The sequence below is a fragment of the Parasteatoda tepidariorum genome, chromosome 8 (assembly GCF_982258835.1).
Source record: "Parasteatoda tepidariorum strain Cologne lab strain chromosome 8, Ptep-v5.0, whole genome shotgun sequence".
NCBI classification, from domain to species: domain Eukaryota; kingdom Metazoa; phylum Arthropoda; class Arachnida; order Araneae; family Theridiidae; genus Parasteatoda; species Parasteatoda tepidariorum.
The window spans coordinates 109427534-109450267 of NC_141762.1; the positions used below are offsets into that span (position 1 = coordinate 109427534).

Here is a 22734-nt window from a genome sequence, read left to right on the forward strand (position 1 = left end):
GACTGTATTACTTGTCTTAAGTGTAATGGGTTGGATTCTTTCTCACATAGGTTCTTGTTTATAGAACATAAACTATAGTATGTCCATTTCTGTACCTTTATTCTCTGTAGTACAAATTCTCTTATACATAAATTAATGAGTTCAAGTAGGGTTGAAAAGAAGGGAAAGTCGGGTTCTTGATGCAATTCTAGAACACCAAATCTATAATATCGAAATTCGTGTTGGAAAGCATTGTCATTAAAAAAAGGTCGAACTTTTGTGAGGGGGGGGGGCAGAGCGTGCTTTCTAGCATAAAAGGGTGGTCCTTGCCTCCGAAAATAATTTCTGTAATGACGACATTCAGACGAAAAGAAACAAAGGACGGAGCCCTTTTTCTCGATTTCTCTTCGGGATTACAGTTCGTTCCGTTTCCGTTAATTGCGTGATCTAGAACAGCCACACCTAAAATGTTCGAAAGCCGACGATTGTTCCGGAACTGGGAGGTGAATCTCCCTTCTTCCAGAAACCCCCCTCCCTCTTTTTTTCTGGAAAACTCCTGCAACGACTGCCTTTTATTATTTATTTATTGGTTACCATTGAAAGTCGCCAACAATGAATCCATGGAACGAATCAACTCCCCAAAAGTTACTACAGCAACACTCACACACAGCGCACGCTATTATTTCACAATACGATTTGTTTTGTAACATTTTTGGCCCGTAATCCGTCATTTTATTCTTTTCTTTTAATTTATTTTTCTCTTTCGGTGTCTTTAAACAAAATATAATGTCACTTGACGTGTGTATATGTATAGAGGGTATTTAAAGAAATAATTTAGAGGATCTGAACGAGGTATTGTGTATAAGAAACATTGAGATCCGTCGCACTCCAAATCGTTCGTATATTAAGTTTTTGTTATTTTCAGAGGCATTGTATTCATGGGAATTCTTAATGAAACGAATGAAATGCGAGTTTTACCGAATATATTTTTCATAAACTAGTGGGCTGCGCCCCCTGCTCGCTAACGCTCGCCAACCCCCGAAAATTGCCACACAATCTTATATGGTTTGCTTTGCAAACCAAGATCGCTTCGCTCGCTACTAACTTAGATATATTGCAAATGCACAAAATTCTAAGAATTCAAAACAATCATTCGAATCCGTATAACAATTTTTTTTTTAAAAAATTACATCTTTTTAGTAAATACTAAGTCATTAAAATAAATTTGAATTCAAGTAAATGACATGTAATTCGTTAAACCTATCAGAAATGTGCTATAGTATAAAATCTTGAGGCGTTACAGCACGACTGAGACTCATTTTTCAATGAATAATTAATAATAATAATAATAAAACAAATAAATGCGTGATATAAATCAAAAATCGCCAAATAAATTCGTAATATATAATTTCGTGAAAAAAAGCGCTTTCGACAAAATACTAAAATAGAGATCTATCGACAAAGACTACTCACTTCTGCCTAGCTTAATAGTATAGGATTGCCGCCGCTGATGCTCTCTGGTTATTTCAGCTTCCATTTTTAAAACACTGTATGTTGAGCCACCTCAGCTAGATTTGGCATGTAACATTTTTAGCGGCAATCATGGGTCGATTTTGTAGGGTTGCCATTCGGGAAGTTGTAATGAGGCTTTTTTTTCTCGCCGTGTAAGAGAAATAGTAACGTAAACAAAACAAAGCAAACGTTGTCACCGGCGGAAAATACAGCCAAAATTTGGGAGCCACGTAAGAGAATTAGATACATTAGATAAACACTTAATAATCGTAATATTTTTTCATTAATAAACACTTATTTCCTAAGTAAATACTAGTCCATCTTACTTAAATAAACAAGTTTTTTTTAAAAACTTTCCAAGAGCGTCATAAAAGATTCATTTGCTATATTCATTTGCATGATAGTTGATTTGCTAAAAATGGTTTTTTTGTAATTTTCTAACACTTTCATAAAAAACCATTTAACTTTTTAGCCCGTCATACTTAAAGAAATAAAGTTTTTCTTTTAACCGTTGTCCAACCATTTTTTTAAAGAATGCAAAAAACCAACATGTTTTTTTTAATTTCATCAATAAATACCAGGAAATAAAACAACATAATACACAAGTTCTAAGTTAAAATTTTAATTTTTTCGTGCGTAAAAATTATTTAATTGACCATCAGTTAACTATCCCCAAATTATCTCGGGCAAATGAAAAAAGTTAAATATTAATCTTTGTATAGGTTCACATGCCGACCGGTCTGTGTAGGGGGCAGGAACTGTCCTTGCATCAGAAAGGTCCTGGGTTCGAATCCTGGCCAAGGCATGGGTGTTTCTTTCTCTCTCTGTGTGTTCTATGTCCTTTCTCCTTTGTGTGTGAATGTGACTCGCCCTATAAACGAGTTGTGGTTGTGTGAATGGCGTGGCAGAAGTCGAATTCCAGGCCATAGATGGCGCCACTGAAAAACAAAAGTAATCGCTCCCCCACTGCCTAAAAAGCAGGCATACCACCAAAAAAAAAAAAAGATTCACATCTTCATAATCTGAAAAATCATCTGCATTACTTTCAATTTCGATCGTAAACGCCATTTTTTTACTCGAGTCCCAGCGATGGCTGATCGATACGGATCCGCATCCGGCTTGTACCGATCACAGTATTGACGTGAAATATCCTCAGTGCTAGACGAATCATGGATTAGAGTGCCCCTGCCGTGATACTAACCGTGGGAGGCTTTCCTCTCCATGTAACGCAAATGCGGGTTAGTTGCATCGAAAAGTTCTCCACGAAGACAAATTTCTCCCAATACTTGATCCGGGAGTTCCCTTGTCTTCTGGATTGGATTTATAACTACAGGGCTACGGAGTTGAACATTCGAAGTTGTATGGTGATGATGAGGAAGTAAGAATGAACTCCGAAGTATAGAGCAAAATTGCCAATCCCCTCGGCTGCAGGGCGACTAAATATATAAAATGGTGTTTAAAAAAATTGTCTAGCAACCGCTACTCTTTTCTTCGAAAATGCAACCCCGTTTATTTTTTTTTTCAATAAAAGTGGAATTATTATAATCTGAAAATTACTTTAATTTATTCCTGTTCTCAAAATTTTTCTTCATCTTAAAACTGAATCGTGTAATGTTCATTATATTTTGAAAAATGCTTCGAAAGAAATATTTACCAACAATTTCTAGAATAGTTTTAAATTTTCCAATTTTGTTAAAAAGTGGCAGCATGTTTAAAAAGTGGACGCTGTTAAAAAAAAATGCTACAAACTGAGTACTGGCAGGTATCGAAGTTTCATACTTTGCCCTGTATTACAAAAATCATTAAAGGTATTATATTAAAAACTTACAACTTATAAGAAAGTACTTGTAATGAAGTACTAGTTTTTTAATTCCTACTATTAGTAATTTTTTTAAAATTTTTTATTTTATTTCCAATGAACTGACCTAGTGCGTTCTCCAGAGGTGGTATCCACTCTTTCAGGACCACCACAATGGGTGAGATACCGTTGGTCATGTTAATTAATTTGGACGTCTAGTTTCTGCCACACTAGATGGCAGCACCGAGACTCTATTTGGATGCTAAAGTGCACTAGGAATTTAAGTACTATTAGTAATATATTGTTCAAATTTTTAAACGTTAATAAAAAACTTTTTATTCATCCATTTGAATTCAAATACATTTTTTTAAACTTGTAGTGTATGACACTTGATGTTAAGACAGTTTTTTCAAATATTAATTCATTCATTAAATAGGGATGAGCGAAAAACGAAATGGAATTTTCCGATGGCTTAAGCGTTAGTAGTTGTATTAAATTTTACTATAAGCGATTCAGATGTTCGCCTATTTTAAAGATAACGTCAGTGATAATTTCTAACTTATAGTTCTATTTGAATTCAAAAATAATTAATTGCGCACATTTAAATACTTAATTATTTAATATTCGCCGTGTCAGATAAATTCAATCAAACCCATTACGTAACAAGTGTGATCCACGTCACCAAATTTATACTTTTATAGTTATATGATACCACGCACCTTTCATTAAAAATTCCTACTACTAGTGGGCTGCTCCCCCCGCTCTCTAACGCTCGCCAACCCCCACAAATTGCTACGCAATCTTATATGTTTCGCTTCGCACACCAAGCTCGCTTTGCTTGCTACTAACTTAAGTACATTGTAAATGCATAAAATTCTAAGAATTCAAAACAATCATTCAAATCCATATAACAACTTTTTAAAAAAAAAATTTAAATCTTTTTAGTAAATACTAAGTCATTAAAATAAATTTGAATTCAAATAAATGACATGTAATTCGTTAAACCTATTAGAAATGTACTATAGTATAAAATCTTAAGATAAGATTTCTAAAACTGATATCTCTTTAAAAAGGTTAAAATTTTGGCTATAATTGGGTATAATATAGCCTACGTCACAGGTTGCGTTGTTCCTACTAAATTTAACCCATGAAGGGCATTTTCTGCGAGCCTAACTTCAAGCCACAAATAAACAAACGAAGTGTTCGATCGTTTAAATAGCTGCTCGCCAGATTTTATTGCATTATAAAGAAAAGTTATTGAAACTAAATACAACTAAATAAACAACAACAACTAAAACAAATAACAACAACTACTAATAACAATAACTAAATAAACAACAACTAAATTCCATTCGTTTAGCATTGCGTCATATGTTGTTCCTACTAAATCGAAGTAGTTGTGTTTTTTTCATATTATACCCAATTAAGTCTATTAAAAATTGAAATAAGTGAATTGCAATGGAAAAACCTGCATAAACAAATAAATTCTAGTAAGACAAATAAATTCGTGATATAAATCAAAAATCGTCAAATAAATTCGTAATACATAAATTCGTGAAAAAAAAAGCGCTTTCGACAAAATACTAAAATAGAGATCTATCAACAAAGACTACTCGCTTCTGCCTAGCTTATGCTCTCTGGTTATTTCAGTTTCCGTTTTTAAAAGCTCTATATGTTGTGCCATCTCAGCTAGATTTGGCATGTGACATTTTTAGCGGCAGTCATGGGTCGATTTTCTAGCGTTGCCATTCGGGGAGTTGTAATGAGGCTTTTTTTTGTCGCTGTGTAAGAGAAATATATACATAGATTAGTTCACACTCTCTATATTTATACATCTTGCTCAAATTTTTAATCGTTATTAAAATACTTTTGATTCATTCATCCTAGTTCAAATACATTTTTTTTAACTTTTAGTGGATGATACTTGATTGCAATACAATTTTCTACAAATATTAATTCGTTCATTTATTTTAATTAAATTTAGTTCCATATGTGAAAAAATTGCAGTTAATAATTGCATAAAAAGTAAAATATTTCTTCGTTAATCTAAGTAGAAATTGACATCAAAATATGACTCGTTATTTTAGAAACTCTAATTCTTGAAAATTATTTCGATGCAATCATTCATTCGAAAAAAGAGAATTCTCCGCTTTTTCAAGTGCTTTTTTATATACATAAAAAAATGTGTTTTTCAGTAAAAGGGTGTATATTTATTTGTTTGTTTTCAGTAGAATTTTTAAAAAATGCATTGCCTCTCTTGGAAGTGTATGCAATGATAGGAAAGCAAACAAGCAGCAACAGAGGCTATATTCTAACTAAACAGAAGGAGATGCCTTTTGATCAGTTTGTTGTTCATTATACGATGAATTCAAAAGCGAAAGAAAAGCGAGCCTCCTTTTCAAAAATGCACTTTTCTGATTCAATTTGTGACAGAGGGTAATTGCATTTTGACTTAAATTCGTTCGCAGAAACGTTCTACGACAGCACTTCTGGCTGTGTGCTCTCATTTGTTACCCGAATTTATTTATTTGACTTCCTTAAAACGAAAAAGTTACACCGGAATGGGGGGAGAAATAATTTGAGCCAATAAATTTTAATTTTCCGATGTTTGTTTACTCTGACTATATATGACTCTTCAGCTTTTGAACTACAATAATTCAGTTCTGTCCTCTTGCTGCTGCTGCTCACTAAATTAATTACTGACAAAATTTTATTTTGTTCGAAGGGGCTATACACTGCCCCCAAGGGTAGGATTTTTATGTTGACAACCAAAACATTCGAATGGGTTAAATTGGATGACTTTCTGCATTCAGGGAGTTCTGTAAAGCAAAGAGTAAAATTAGGGTTACCGGCCAGTAGCATTTTTAATAGTGCATCAAAAATTTAAAATCCTGATATTCCTTCTCGCTCCCGTGAAAATGACGGGGTGAGATTTCGCCCGCTATTTCTCGCTTCCGTGATATTTCCGGGCTGGAGTGTTCAATAGTAATGCGCCAATAACAATAAAACTAATTCATTTCTTTTGCCCAGAAAACATTTTATTTTTCATTTTACACACCTGATGGCAGTACCAGAATAGTTTTAAGGTAATTGTAGATAGTTAGTTTATTTTAAACTAGTTGCAGCACTAATCAAATAAGTAATACAAATACGAAAGCCAAAAAAATAGGCACTTTTATGACCGTTTTCTAGAAAATTAACCGATCGTTAAGGGGTTAATGATTGAAAAAGGATGACATTTATTTTATAGCATTTTCAAAATATGGTAAATATTTTCGGGTCTACCGTAGTTTGAGTAATTCCTAACACAAATGGGTTTATGCAAAATGTATCCGTTGTGTGTCGCATTTTCGAAAATTAGACGAAATTACAACTCTGTTGAAAATTGGAGTCATATTTTGAAAATTAGGAAAAAATCTGAAATTTTGATAGCTGTATATTTTTAATGGGTTAATTTTTTTTGTATATTGAAGATGTTTTTGTGCTCCTAAAAAATTTCACCACCCCTGTAGAAAATTTTAAGGTTCAAGGTAATTTCTTTAGAATTGAAATCTAAGTATGTTTTATGGGGTTTATCTAAAGATAGCCACAACACACCCAAAGATTTGTTTTGCTCTATCATTAGTATATCGCTGCATAAATATGAACATGCACTCGATTCGATGGGCCATTGCTGATTTTTAGAGTCATGCTCTGTCACGATTAGTGAAAAATTAAATTTTTTGCAGTTCTTTTTTCTGCTTTGAAAAATCCTAACGAAGTCAAAATTCTTGATGGTTTATGTTGGTTTTTTCAAACATTTTGATGGTTTATGTTGGTTTTAGTGCGATTCATGATAGTCCGTCATGCAACATTTTCCATTATATGTTCAAGGCCAGCAAACTTCCATCATTCCACGATGGAAAATGCTACTTTAATTCTATGATGGTTAACCATCAAGAGAAGTTTGATTCTCGTGGACCAAAATTCCATGATGGTTTCATGGGGGTTCTTGTTGATTCAGCAGTTACATCAAAACACTTTGTTTTTATGTTGGACCATCATAAATCAATTCGAATTCCTAGATTATTGTGATGATGGTTCATGGTCATTCCAACGTTTAGTTTCTAAGAAACTATAACGGAAATTTCTGTTAGTTCAACATGAACAAACCGTCAAATCAAACTGCTATTCTTATATTGAACCATCATAAATCAGTTCGAATTCCTACATTGAGTTGATGGTAGTTCATGTTGGTCACCATCAAAAATATAATGGTTCATGAAGGAATTATTGGTGGTTACCATCAAGATTAAGTTTGTCCATCCATGGAAAACCATCAAAATTTCTTACTTTGGTAGTTGAACAACTGCGCATTTATAATTTCTTTACTGAATATTGAACTTCAGTATTAGTACAAGCTCTGTGACTCTCTTGAGCTTTTGACGCTTTTAGTATCAATCAAACTTTCAAAAAAATTCAAGATCTGCATGTTTTTCAATTCACTTATCTTGAAGTCGCTCCGAAAAACTATCTAAACCATCTTATAGGTAAATGCATTTATCAACTAGTCAAAAAGAAAAATCAAGGGGGACCTCGTATTTTCATGAGAAAAACAATTACTGAAGTTGTATACAACTATTGTATGTTAGAAATGAAAAATATCTCCTCTTTAAGACAGTAATGATCCCCTTCAAAATAAGCTAAAACGGAGAGACTTTATAAGAACTTTATTTGTAGTAATTATGTAAAAAAAAAGGCCTTAAGCCACTAAAAAAAGCTGTACAAAAGCTTGGTATTCTTTGTAAAGTATTTATACAAGGTACCGTTAAAAACGAACAATAAAACAGTGCATTGTTTTCTATCGCTTACTATTTACTATTATTCTTCTTGATCAGCCGACCCAATTTTGGGCTTACGACTACTAATGTTCAACTCCGTAGACTTGCAGATTTGAACTCAATCCAGAAGACAAGGGAACTGCTGGATCAAGTATTGGGAGAAATTTGCCTTCGTGGAAGACTTTTTGATGGAGCTAAACCGCATTAGCGTTACATGGAGAGGAAAACCCCGAAAACCTCCCAAGGTTGTTAGATTGACGGCAAGGGACACTAATCCATGATCCGTCTACCGCTAAGGATATTTTACGTCAGCACTGTGGTTGGTGCTAACAGAGTGCGAAATTCGTAACGAATAACGAATTTTTTGGACATTCATCCAAGCGACTGTATGATTGTTAACATTTAAGGGTGAAAGTGGACATTATCTTGATTTCGACAATTATCGACAACATACATATATAATGATATGCATAGATAATGTAATGATAGCTATACATGATGACATGTATATATAATGTATATATTACGTCTGAAATATTCAATGAACAAATTTTATAAGAATATTTTTAAAAAGTTAAACTTTTCTTGCAAAATAGCAACCCATAAAATGAATTTTTGCTCGACTTATTTAACTTTCGTAAAATAGTAAGACGACAGCAAGATTTGTCCTATGGCCACTTCATACCTTCTCGACTCCAACGAGTGATATGCAGTATGATGCGCGTGCATTACATTTGTTGAATAGTTATTTGTTTGTTATTGTATCAATGCATGTACAGATCAAACTTCCTTAAAATCGGTCCTGTAGTTCTGGAGATAATCGACCCAGTCAGCAAATTCTCTTAATATCTTATACCAGTGTAGTTAAAATACAAAAGTTAATCATTAAAGTATTAGTTTTGATAGTTGATGAAGAAACTGAAGTAAATGTTTCCAAAGCTATGAGAGTCATGTTCAGTAATATATGTGATTTCACTTTCCATAAATGAAAATGCCATTTTATGTGATAACGTTTGATTTCTTGAAGAAATAGCCGATATCTGAAACAGCGATGTGAAGAGCATTTGTTTGAGCAAAAGGGAAAATAGATTTTAATACTGAAAGAAGATCATAACTGGAAAAGGAATGAATAAATTTTGTGTGAAAAATGTCCTGGCATCCTTGTATGTCGATTTTTTAGATTCCCCAAACTTGATTTTAAAACTGTAAATAAGTTACAAGAAGAAATTAGTGAATAGTAAGCGATAGATGACAGTGCTCTGTTTTAAGTTTTAGTGTTCCTTTCTAACTGTAATTTATACAAATACCTAACAATAGTACTTACATTACAAATGCCTTCCTAGAACAGTGGCGACTCAGGGCGATAGAGAGTTCCCCTTCCCATGAGGTAAACCGGGTTTGAATCCCGGCGATGGCTGTTCGATACGAATTCCACACTCTGCTCGCACCAACCTCAGTGCTGACGTAAAATATCCTCATGGATTAGTGTCCCTTGCCGTCAAGCTAACCGTGGGAGGTTTCCGTGGTTTTCCTCTCCATGTAAAGCTAATGGGGTTTTAGTTCAATCAAAACCTCTTCCACGAAGGCAAATTTCTCCCAATACTTGATCTAAGAGTTTCCTCGTCTTCTGGATTGGGTTTAAAGTTAGAAGGCTACAGAATTGAACGTTAGTTATCGTAAGCCCAAAATTGTGCCAGCTGTTCTACTACGGATATAAAATAAAATAAAATACCTTGCTAAGAACACAATTCTTTTTTTTACAGTTTTTATTAATGGCCTAAGGCTTTGTTTTTTCTTACATAATTACTGAGTTCTTTTACAGCCTCTTTATTTTAGCTTATTTTGAAGGGTTTTAGATCTTTTTTATATCCATTTTTTTTATTTACTACTAATCTTTTTATTTATTATTATCATTGATTATTTTTATTTATTATTAATCATCTATTTTACTTCAGGTTATTTTTTTTATCCATCATTATTGTATTTAAAAGGAAGAGGGATGTGATTTCTAACGTAGCATTAGTACACCATTTTAGTAATATTTTTATCATGAAAATGTGACAAGTTTTCCTGAATTTTTCTCTCTCACGTGTTACTAAAGACATTTATCTAGAAGATGGTACAGTTAGGGTTATTGAGCGAAGATGCTGTTTTGAGATAAGCTAAATGAGAAATTGCAGATTTTTGATTTTTTTAAATGCTTGAATGGTTATATCTACTAAAAGCGTCTATAACTCAGGAAATTGCTGGGTCACAAAACTTGCCTTAATAGTGATTTTTCATATTTAGTTAAGATAGGGGTGCAGTTGTTTAACTAAAATTTTCAGTTGCAGAAATACGCCAGAATTTTTCACTAACTCTGAAAAGCAGCAATACTTCATCGAAACAAGTGCATGCCCATCATTGAGCAGCTATATACTTACAGCATTAAAGCAAAACTTTGGCTAGAGATAGATTTCTGTAAGATAAATCCGTTAAAACATACTTTTTCCACAATTTCAACGGAATGACCTTGAAATTTTCTACAGGGGGAAGAATTTTTAGTGGCTCAAATTTGCACAGTATCCGTTTTTCATAACCCACTTCACTATGAAGAAAACCAATCGAAAAATACTACTATCACGAAAAAATCGAAAAATACTATTTTATCTCATTTTCAGGGAATTATGATACACAAGTATAAGTATACAATAGGATCCAATTAAAGTAAATCTGTTAAATTTAACTGTCATTCAGAAATTTTACTTTAAAGTTGAATACTTTAAAGTTAATACGGATAGCTAGCTATACACAAGCTAAATCAGTATCGCTTCCTTCATTAATTAAGGCTAATAAAAACCGTTCCTGTTTACCAGAGAACAATTAAAGAGATTAAACACTTTCATCGGATTAAGATAATCCCTTCCATATCCTAACTGAAATAATGAATGAGTCATTAAAAAAATAACCCAGTATTGTTATTCTACTACTGAAAATTGACGATTTTACTTAGAACACTGAAATAAAATTTTGTCTTTTCTGATCCGTCAACTGGGGTAACAGAGGTGCATATTCAGAGGTTAGCAAAAAAAATGAGAATAATAATATATTTGTATACGAATTGTATAATAATACATTTGCATGCGAACTCGTTCTTCCAGATATTTCTCAAGAAATAGTCAGAGAATTATTTTAAACTTTAAAAGTGTTTAGGTCATGTGATTTCTCATACATATCCATAAAGATTTCAGAAGTTTGAGAGACCTGAAATAATTTACAAACGAATAATGGTGTTTTTGAGCAAAGCATCCATTGCGGAAAAAAAAACCCAGCTTGTTTCAATTACTGAGATTGTCATATGAAATAATTATAAAAGGTTTTGTAAATTGTATATATATATATATATATATATATATATATATATATATATATATATATATATATATATATATATATATATATATATATAGTAAAAAAAATAACAAACAACATTTTATTAAAATAAAAAAAAAAGAAATATTAATTAAAAAAGCCGGGAAAAAAAGATATAATCTTTTCTTCAGCCCACACGATTATATCCGCAAAACAGAGTGCTTTCTGATATTGTATCAATAAAGCCAAAGCAAAATATATTAATACAATAGTGTGAGGAGCACTCAAAAAATTTTTTTATAAAATAACTACAACGTAAGGATATATATATATATATATATATATATATATATATATATCCTTACGTTTTCTTACTATAACTGCAGAAATATTCAATAAAGTTGAACAAATTTTCAACGTGATTTTTAATTAATAACGGAAATATTATTTCAAAAATTCTTGAAAGCGCATTTCAAATCATTTAAACGCATAAAAATAAAATTCAACATCCCACGAACCCATGCTCCAGCGACTCGAACCCATGATCCATCTACAACTGAGGATATTTTACGTCGGTATTGTGGTCGTTGCGAGTCAGGTGTGGAATTCGTACCGACCAGCCACGGCTGAAGATTCGAGCCCGGTTCATCTCTTTGGAAGGTAAACGCTCTAACAATGAAATTGGAGAAATGGGTCAAAATAATCAAACGGGGGCGGAGGGGAGGCGGATATGGATGGTTGGCTGTGTAAAACTAAACACAGATGGCGCTAGGGGTTAAAACTCGTCACTTCCGGGTTACTGCTTCCGACTGATTTTTGCGCCTAAACTTGAAAAAACGCACCATCCAATATTATTGTTCAAATGTTCAATCGTTCATAAAATACTTTTTATTCATCCACTCAAGTGTTCAAATCAGGGTGCGTAGCCAAATTATTCAACAAAAAATAAGCACCTTTTAAGCACTTTTCAAGCTCTCAAAAAATATTTTTAAGCACTTTCAAAAATATCATTATTAGGCAGGGTTGGAAAGTTTTTGATGATTGACGGTTTTATTTTGTTTCAACTGTCATGTCAAAAATAAAACCTTTCCACAATTGTCAAAAATCATGAAATTCATACGTTACGGACTGACAATACGCCAAAATAGATTGGGGTTGAATTAATTGTGAAAACGTTGAATAGAACAGTGCGAACTGTGTCTTTTTGTATAATTCGTAGCGAAAATCAACATGGTAAAGGAAAAATGCAATTTTGAAAAAGGGAAAATGAAGCACTTTTTAAAAACACCCAAAGAAAAAAGCACCTTTTAAGGGCTTTTAAAAAACAAAAATCGAAAATAAGCACCTTTAAGTACCCTGTCAAATGCATTTTTTTAATACTTGTAGTGGATGACACTGGATGTTATTACAGTTTTTTTTTCAAATATTAATTCATTAACTAAATTTAATTCATTCATTTCAGTTTTATAGGGGATAAAAAAAAGTTTAATTATTGAATAAAAAGTAACTAAAATAAAAAATTTTCTTTATTGGCTTAAGTAGGAATCGACTTTAAATTTTTTTGTACATTACTTGTTTTCTTTCTTAGATGATAAAGAATAAACTTTTAAGGTTTTTTATTTTATAACCGTCGTTGAACAGCCGACCCAATTTTATGGGTTTACGACTACTAATATTCAACTCCGTAGCCTTGTTTTTTTGAACCCACTCCGGAAGACTAGGGAACTCCTGGATCGAGTATTGGGAAAAAGTTGCTTCGTGGAGACTTTTTTGATGGAGCTAACCCGCATTTGCGTTGCATGGAGAGGAAGACCAGGAGAACCTCCCATGGTTAGCCTAACGGCAAGGGGACTCTAACCCATGATCCGGCTACCACTGAGGATATTTCACGTCAGCACCGTGGTCGGAGAGAGCCGGATGCGGAATTCGTATCGACTGGGATTCGAACCCGGTTCGCCTCATTGGAAGGCGAACGCTCTGTCCCCTAAGCCATAGCTGCTCAACTTTTAAGGTTTCAGGTGGAAACCGCAAATGAAAATTTAAGGATGTCATCATTTCATGACTTTTAAGGTTTGAATGTATGCCATAAAGAAAAAGGAAAAGTAATTAATAAAATTAGTATCCTTCGTTAATATACTATACCATAAAACATAACTTTCGCCCAGTAGTATGATAAACTAGTAGATAGCTTTCAATATTTATAACTTAAGACTCACTTCCGCATTTTGTACTATAATTCTACAAGTTTTTTTTGTTGTTTTTTTCTCTCTTCAACCACATTCCGACCCAAATCTAATTTGCACCATTGAAACAACACGCATTCTAAATATAAATATTAACAAGAATGATATAAAAAAATCCGAGCTCTCCAAAGGAAGTGGAGACTTTCTGATCATCTATTCGCCCACTGATTATACACGGCAGAGCGCACTTCCTGAAGAATCCTCGTTTCTCTTTTTCCCGTTTTTTTTCTCGTTTTCTCACTCGTGGAAAAGGGATGATCGAAGCGGGTTATGCAAACAAAGAAGGAAGCCCGTGGAACAAAAGAGCGGTCTCCTAATTGTCAAATACCGTAATTACCGTTTTAATACATTGAAAAGGAAAGAAGTCTGCCAGCCACTAATTAAGAGGGTTCGGCAACTGAAGAAGGAAAAAAAAAACGTTCTACAACCGAATCCCGTCTTTTCCTCACTCACACAAACGATAAATGTAAATGTAGAAAAGATGGAGGGAGGAAAAAAATTAAAGAATTGAAGTTGAAAAGAGCATGAAGGAAGAAAAAAAAAATTACTCCTCACGGCAACATTATTATTATTTTTTTTTTCTTCTCCAGATTTTTATCCTTAAAAATATTCCAATAAAGAGGAAGTTTTTTTTTTATTCTGTAGCTTCTTTTCAACTTTAATTAGAAAGCCGCAGAGCGCGATTAACATAGCTAGCGGCGCCGGGGTAGCAGAAGAACGTGAATTTATTTGCTCCCCTTTCTTTTTTTTTAAACATTTTTTAAGCATAATTTCATTTCTTTTTTTTTAAATTTTCTTTTTAAGCCCCTGAACTCACATTTGAAATTTTAATTTGTTGTTACATTTAATTACCATAAACTTAACTCCTTGTTTTAAAGCGCCGTTCGGAAAAGAAAAAAAAAATGATCGTGCGTACTTGATTGGTGATGTAATGGTGTGTGTAAGTAGCTCATTTTTCTTCATAAATGACTGGGGAAATGTTAAGTTATCAATGGATGCACATTATGACACATCTATGCAACTGCGCAAAAATATGTGAAAAAAAGTTATTGTCAATGGGACAGGGATTCCTATGACCCAGTGTTTCCCAACGTGTGGTACGCGTACCCCCAGGGGTACGGGAGCAGTTTAGCGGGGGTACGAGCTCTTATGCGAAACATCTTGCAACAAACGAAAATTTCAAAATCTTTATTTAAAAAAAACTAGCCATATAAATTTACGATTGCGTATTTTTCTATTGGCTATTTTTTGCAGAGTTAACAGTTAATAATGAGTGGTGTCAACAGCCAGTTGTGATTATTGACTTTTGTACAATTTTTTATAGTAAAAAATACTTTCATTCTTTAATTAGTGGTACACAGCATTACGAAAAATTTAGAAGGGGTCATAAGTAAGGCCCGGATTTTGATAACATTTGCATTTTTTTGCATTTTTTGCATTTTTGGACATTTTTTGTCTTTTAGAGCATTTTTTTAGATTTATAGGGCATTTTTCTTGAAGTTTTGGGGCGTATTTTGCATTTTAATGCATTTTTTAAAGTTTTTTGTTAATTTTTTACAATTTTTATTATTTTTTATCAATTTTCATTATTACACTGGCTTCCAAACAATGAAGAATATCTATAGGATATTAACAGGTGAAGCAACATCTTTTCAAATTGAAGAAGAATTGTCAGTAATTGAGACCGTCTTTTTCAAGTACGCACCTATAACATCAGTAGACGTTGAAAGAAGCTTCTGCAGGAATGAAAATTTACTTTCAGACAAGAGACGCTCGTTTACATTTCAAATTATCAAAAAACATTTAATAATCCAATGTAATTCTGATATTTAGTAATATTATGAGATGGAAGTTGCTATATCCATTAAAGTTTCTATACAAAATAAAAATATTTTGGTGTCAATATATTTTCCTTTTTTTTGTTATTTTAGGATATAGAACATATTTTTCAAACTTTAATGAGCGTAGAACAAGTATTGCATTGCTTTATATCTTTTAAATGACTCATAATAATTTTAAAGAGCAAAAAAAATTTTTATTCAATATTTTTACTTTATTTAAGGCATTTTTTGCATTTTTAAGGGCATTTTTTGACCTTTTTAAGGGCATTTTTTGCACTTTTTAAGGGCATTAGTTGAGATTTTTTAGGTCATCAAAATCCGGGCTCTAGTCATAAGTTTGGGAAACACTTCTATGACCGATAGGTGTCGAATTTTAACAGCGAGGAGCATTTTCAAGAAATATAATATATCTCGGTGTTTTCCCCACTTCAGTGGACTGTTAATATTTTGTATTCAATATTAATTGTTATGCCAGTCGTGGTGGCTCAAGGGAAAGAGCGTACGTCTTCCAGTGTTTCCCAAACTTATGACTTTTGCGTATCCTTTATAAAATTTTTGGTACTACTAATAAAAAAACGAATGTATTTTTTACTATAAAAAAATTGCACAAAAGTTAAAAATCAAAACTGGCTGTTGACACCACTCATTATTAACTGTTAACTCTGCAAAAAATGGCCAATAGAAAAATACCTAATCGTAAATTTTCATAGCTTTGTTTTTAAATAAAAATTTTTGAAATTTTCGTTTGTTGCAAGTTATATCGCATAAGAACGCGTACCCCCGCTGAACTGTTCCCGTACCTCTGGGAGTACGCGTACCACACTTTGGGAAACACTGCAATAAGGTGAACCGGGTTCAAATCGACCCTAGTGCTAACGTAAAATATCTTCAGGTGTTGATGGAATCATGCGTTCGAGATCTCTTTTCGTCAGGCTAACCGTGGGAGGTTTTTTCTCACCATGTTTTGAAAATGCAAGTTAGTTCTATCAAAAAATCCTCCCTGTAGGCAAAATTTCTCCCAATACTTGATCCAGGAGATCCCTTGTCTTCTGGATTAGGTTCAAAATGACAAGGCTACGGAATTGATCATGAGTAGTGGCAAATCCCTGAAATTTGGGTCGGCTGTTTCACTACGGTTATGAAATTAAAATAAAATTCCATTGTTACTGGAAGCGCACATTTTTCAAAACTCAGAAACATACTATATTTGTTCAGATTTAGAGTTTTTTCTAAACATGTTTTAAAATGTAAATCGCAATTTTTTTTTTCTTCAAAAATGTTTATAAACTGTTTAATTAAAATTAGATTATAAGTAAATTAATAGAAGAAAAAAAAAGCTTTTTTCAGTGCTAAGACAAATAAATTAACACGAGTGGAAACTATGCCCAAAAAATATTTTCTGCAATATGATGTGCTATTTTTTTGTTATCGATTTCTCTTCAAACTCAAAAATTGATTCTTCAGAATATCCAGAATTATTTGAGCAGAAATGGTTTTGAATTTATTTTGTACTTAACTGCTGATCCTAGCTGGGAACCAATTTTCATCTCATATATTATTTTTCAACTTGAACTGAAGTATGGTTTAATTGAACACCTTATTCATTTTGAAGCAAATTTGTACCTTATTATATTGATTAAAAATACCGATACTATAATTCAACTTCGAACCGATTTTTATAAGAATAAACATAAAAATGCATAAAATTCGTATACTATTTATGTTATTTTATGGGGAGTTCTTGTTTGTTCAAAAACATTTATTTCTGAAACTGAGATAATATTTTGTATGTATTTTTCAAACATTTTCCTTATACTAGGTCTTTAAGTACAGTGGTGGGAGAAATTAGGAGAATTTGCCGACTTGGTCGATTATTCTGCAACCGCCGATTTTTTTTGTTTATTTTGCAACCGCTGTTTCATACGTTTCTACTCCAACTAGTGTTACACGCATGATCAATAGAGTGTATTACAATTGTTGAATGGTTATTTGTTTTGTATTGTATCAATGTCATATCAAATTTCATTTAAATCGATCCCGTAGTTCTAGAGATAATCGACTCAGTCTGGAAATTCTCTTCATTTCAGTGCATTAAATTGGAAGAAAATAAAAGTTTTAGCCTCATTTCGTCGAGTTAGTTATAGGTTGGCCGGGATAGCCTAGTGGGTAGGGAGCTGGGCCCATGTCCGAGAGTTTGTGGGTTCGAACACCGCCGGGCGAAGACTCCCCGTGTAGCAAAAAGTGACTGATGCACGTTAAATCTGTCGAGTCGCAAAGTCCTCCATGTTCCCACAACAAATCACAACCTCTGGGGGAACTGGAATGGAGATCGATCGTTCTCTGATTCAGGTCAAAATTACGATCTGTGGATGAATAAATGGTTCCATGAATGGGTCCGCCCTACAAACGGGTGTGACGTGTGGGTGTGGCAGAAGTCTAATTCTTGGCCATAGGTGGCGCCACTGACAAACAAGAACAATCGCACCCCTCTGCCTAAACAGGCATATGAAAACAACAACAACAACAATTGTAGGTTATTTCTATTGTGTCCGATGGGCCAGGTTTCAAAAAATAATGGATCCCACCAGTGCTAAAATATGTAACACTCACCATCAGCTTTTTTGTTTTGTTGGACATGACGCTTGGGACTGCGTTTGGTCCTTGTTCGACCAACACTGACGCCAATCAACACCAGAGCAAAATACACTATGAATGATATGCATGGTCTGGAATATCGTGGTTCCACGCTCTAACTTGTGCTTCATAATAGTGCGGATATGTGCTATCCTTCACTTTACACCGCATAAGACCAATATTTTTCTAGTAATACACAGCTCAAAACAATGCAAGGATATTATAAGTCATGTATAAAATAATGGTATGAGCAATTTTTTTTTTGTTTCTTAAAATCGAAGAAGAGGCTCATTCCGTATTTTCAAACCTCGCAGTACACAAATTTTGAGTTTGGCGTTGAAGACGACGCTTTAACGGCAGCGAATTTGATTTGACTTTCAACTTAATGTAAGACAAAGCGCACACAAAAAATGATCGACATTCAGTAAGCGCGTTGTTTTGATGAGTGTGAGTTAGTCATTTAAGCCAGTCAGAAACTTGGAGAGTTGTTGGCCAGTTAGAGGTGGGCCAAACACAAACCGAAGTAGCAGAAGCCATTGAAGTTTTGAAAATTGCTATTTCCAGGATCTGGAATTGTTTTTGTGGAGATTGAAAATTCAGGCCGAATATCAGGGCAAAGGCGTGCAACAACACCCATTTGAAGCTAATGGCTCGGATAAATCGAAATATGAATGTTACTCTTCTTTCAATCTTCACTCTTCAACAATTGGTACAATCTTCAACCGTTGTGCCCGCAGTGAGTAGGCAACAGAGCACGTGAACTGGAGGAGAAATGAATAGGGCAATATTCTCTTTTTACCCGTTTTTCTGCCCTTCCTGATAATAGGCGTATTTCCATTTTTAGGGAACATGGCTCTAGAAACAATCCTGCGGTCGTTCTTGAAAGTGTAAGATTTGGTGACGGGGGAGTGATGGTCAATGCTGGCATTTCTATCGAGGGGAGGGGGCACTGATCTCCATATCATTCGAAATGAAACTCTGAACCGTCGCGGATATAGGGATGAGATTCCAAGACTTATTGTAGTCCCTGCAGAAATTGGAGAGGACTTCATGTTCATGGACAATTGCAGGCCACATCGTGCAAACGTGGTTAATGATTTCTTTCTGAAGGAAGGAATCATACAAATGGATTGACCTGCTTGTTCTCTGGCCATGAACCCCATCGAGCATGTTTGGGACATTCTAGGCAGACGAATTACTTGACGCCTACCACCCCCACAAACTCTCCAAGAACTGGAAATAACTCTTTTGGAGGAGTGGGACAGAATATCTTATCACCACGTTAATAATCTCATTGACTCGATACGTCAAAGGTGATCAACGTTCCTGGCCGTCCGAGGAAACCTATTTTCTTTTATGGAAAAACCTTTTTTTATTTGTTTTTCTCATAGACACAAATTGTGTTTGTTTGTTTTTTAACTTTTGTACACAAATGCTCAATAAAACGCATTTTTATCTCATATACAACAACGTACAACATCTGTCGATAATATATCAATCATACAAACAATTTTCTAATGGCAAGATCAACCCACAACCTCAATATCCTTTCAATTTTTTGAGCAGTATATTATATAAAATAAATTTTAGTATTAAGATTGTTTCATAAAAGATTTATCTTATTTCCTAAATTTTATAACCGTCGTTAAACAGCCGACCCAAATTTGGGTTTACGATTTCTAAATTTCAACTCCATAGCCTTGTCATTTTGAACCCAATCCAGAAGACAAGAGAACTCCTGGATTAAGTATTGGGTGAAATTTGCCCTTGTGAAGGACTTTTTGATGGAAATAACCCAAATGTGTGTTGCATGGAGAGGAAGATCACGAAAACCTCCTATGGCTAGCCTAACGGCAAGGGGACTCTAACCCATGATTCGTCTACCACTGATGATATTTTGCGGCAGCACTGTGTTCGGTGCAAGCTGGATGCGGAATTCGTATCGACTGAGTTTCAAACCCGGTTCACCTCATTGGAAGGCGAACGCCTTATCCCCTCAGCCATCACGGGAGATGAAAAATTAATTATTTAAATTAAGTTTTTAAGGTTATTTTTTGATGAAGCTGAGTGGGGAAAAATATGACAAATTCGGTGGGACCGACATTGTGAGAACTATTAAAGCATCACGCATTAGGTGGCTGGGCCACCTCTTCAGAAATTCTGATGCCGTCCCTGCCAAAAAAGTGACTTTTTCCACAATTGAAGGGACGAGACGTAGGGGCGACCACCTACAAGATGGATAGACGACGTTGAAAAGGACCTCAAGCTATTGGGAGTCAACCGATGGCGGGCCGTCGCACCGGACAGGGCCGGATGGAGGAAAATCTGCGAGTCAGCCTTGGCCTGTGAAAGGCTGTTGCGCTTATGAAGAAGAAGAAGAAGCTGAGTGGGATGTTCAAAAGTTTACTTACTGTGAAGATTTGGCCAAAAATACCGCAGAAACTGAGAAAATAGTTATCCGTCGATATTCAAAAATAAATGAAGTTTGTGAAATGAACCGTTTGAGACCAAGGCAGAGAGATTTTATGTCGAGAAAACCCTGTACATTTCGAACTGACGATTGACTTCGTTAACGATTGTTGAAGTCGCTCACTGATTTTCTGAAGCAAGTACATCACACAGCTCCTTTTAATGTAAATAGTACATTTTACAATAGGTAGAATAATACTATGATAATACGTTTTTCCAAATGCTTTTTTTTTATTTCATTTTTATCACTATCCTGTGAAGTATTCTTTTGTAATTTACGGAAACAATCGTCAATAATATGATCACATGGATTTGTGATGATGCTCATTGATTTTCCTTTTCCATTCATTCGACCTTTTTGGGGATACACCAAATTTTAAAAAAGTTTTACTGTAATTTAGATTCATTTTTTGCTTACTTTTGCGTTGCTTCGTCGAACTATTTCAAAACGCGCAATTATTAACAATGAGAAAGAAACACTCGCGCAAGAATACGTCAGACCGCTTTGAAAACTTCAATGAATGTGACGGAGCGATGAGGAAAAAAAGACGCGTTACCTAACAAATACAAGAAGCTCTATATTACTTCGATTGGGATTCATTGATGTAAAATAAACAAAGCTCTATCACGCCGCTTGGGTCTCTTTGTACTCATTTAGAGAATGGCTGTTGAGGATTCTTCGACAGTGTTTTTTCACCACCCCCTGGGACTCAAACGGTTAATGCTGTTTTATAATACTACTATTTTAAGCCGTCATAGCCTGGTTGGTAGGGCACTGGGCCCATGTCCAAGATTTCGTGGTTCGATCCCCTCCTGTCAAAGACTCCCTGTGTAGTAAATGGTGACTGATGCACGTAAGATCTGTCGAGTCGCAAAGTTCTCCGTGTTCCCACTACGAATCAATACCTCTGGGGGTACTGATGCAGGAGTTTCTTTGTCTTCTGGATTGGGTCAAAATGACAAGTCTACGGAGTTTAACATTAGTAGTCGTAAACCCAAAATTGGCTCGGCTGTTCAACGACGAATATAATATAATATGCTGCTGCTTTATATTACTTTTATACTACTGTTTTATACTTTTATACTACTGTTTTATCCTATTATACTACTGTTTTATACTTTTATGCTACTGTTTTATACTATTATACTACTGTTTTATACTATTATACTACTGTTTTATACTATTATACTACTGTTTTATACTATTATACTACTGTTTTATACTATTATACTTCTCTTTCAACAGAATTCTTGGCGTCAGGATGTAAAAGCGGTGGTCACCTTCAACGTGGCCTCCTGTTGGTAGCGGGATTGTTCTATGCCTTCCTCTGGTGACTGGTCATCCCATCCAAACCTCACACTGTGATAGTCATCCGTTCCTAAGAAGCCGGATGCTGCCCACTTTCACAACATACCCACAATCCTTTGTCTGAAGTGGGAACAACTCTTCATCAATCCTTTGGATTAATTCCATTCTTTTTCCTTCAAACAAATAAACACTGGACTTTCTGGCGGAGAAGAAGATAGGACGGCATCGAAAATGCTGCTCACACAATCTCCCCTCCCCTTACTCTGTTTATGGGAGGGGGGGAGATATCTTTATCGAATGCGCTCAAAAAGCAGGCAGCAACTAAAATTGCGAACAAAAGCGTGACTGAAGGTGATTGATTAGTTATGAAAAGGATTTACGAATTACTTTTTTGATAGTTGTTGGAAATTGTTCATTTAGAATCAAGTAGATCGCCTGATTATCTTGAAAACAATTGTGAGCAGCTTCGTGGGAATTGTGTACATAACTTATTATGTATGTTCTTATTACATGATACATTTAATTTATTTGTAATTAAATTCAAGCATAATAAAAGAAAATAATTTTCTGTTAAACACTTTGCATCTAAAAGCACCGTGGGCCGGGATAGCCTGGTCGGTAGGGCGCTGGGCCCATGTCCGAGAGTTCGTGGATTCGAATCCCGCCGGCCGAAGACTCCCCGTGTAGTAAAGTGACTGATGCACGTTAAATCTGTCGAGTCGCAAAAGTCCTCCATGCTCCCATAACAAATCAATACCTCTGGGGGTACTGGATTGGA

At 34.5% G+C, this 22734-nt stretch overlaps 1 protein-coding gene across 1 annotated transcript in view; it reads left to right on the forward strand.

The window, feature by feature from the left end:
* The window catches only part of LOC122270512 (uncharacterized), a 230918-nt gene extending 208387 nt beyond the window's left edge, over nt 1-22531 (forward strand). The window contains exon 4 of the mRNA XM_043048103.3: nt 21894-22531. Coding sequence (XP_042904037.1) covers nt 21894-21982 — 89 coding nt within the window. The 3' untranslated portion in view covers nt 21983-22531. The remainder of the gene's footprint in view (nt 1-21893) is intronic.
* The last annotated feature ends 203 nt before the right edge of the window (nt 22532-22734 follow it).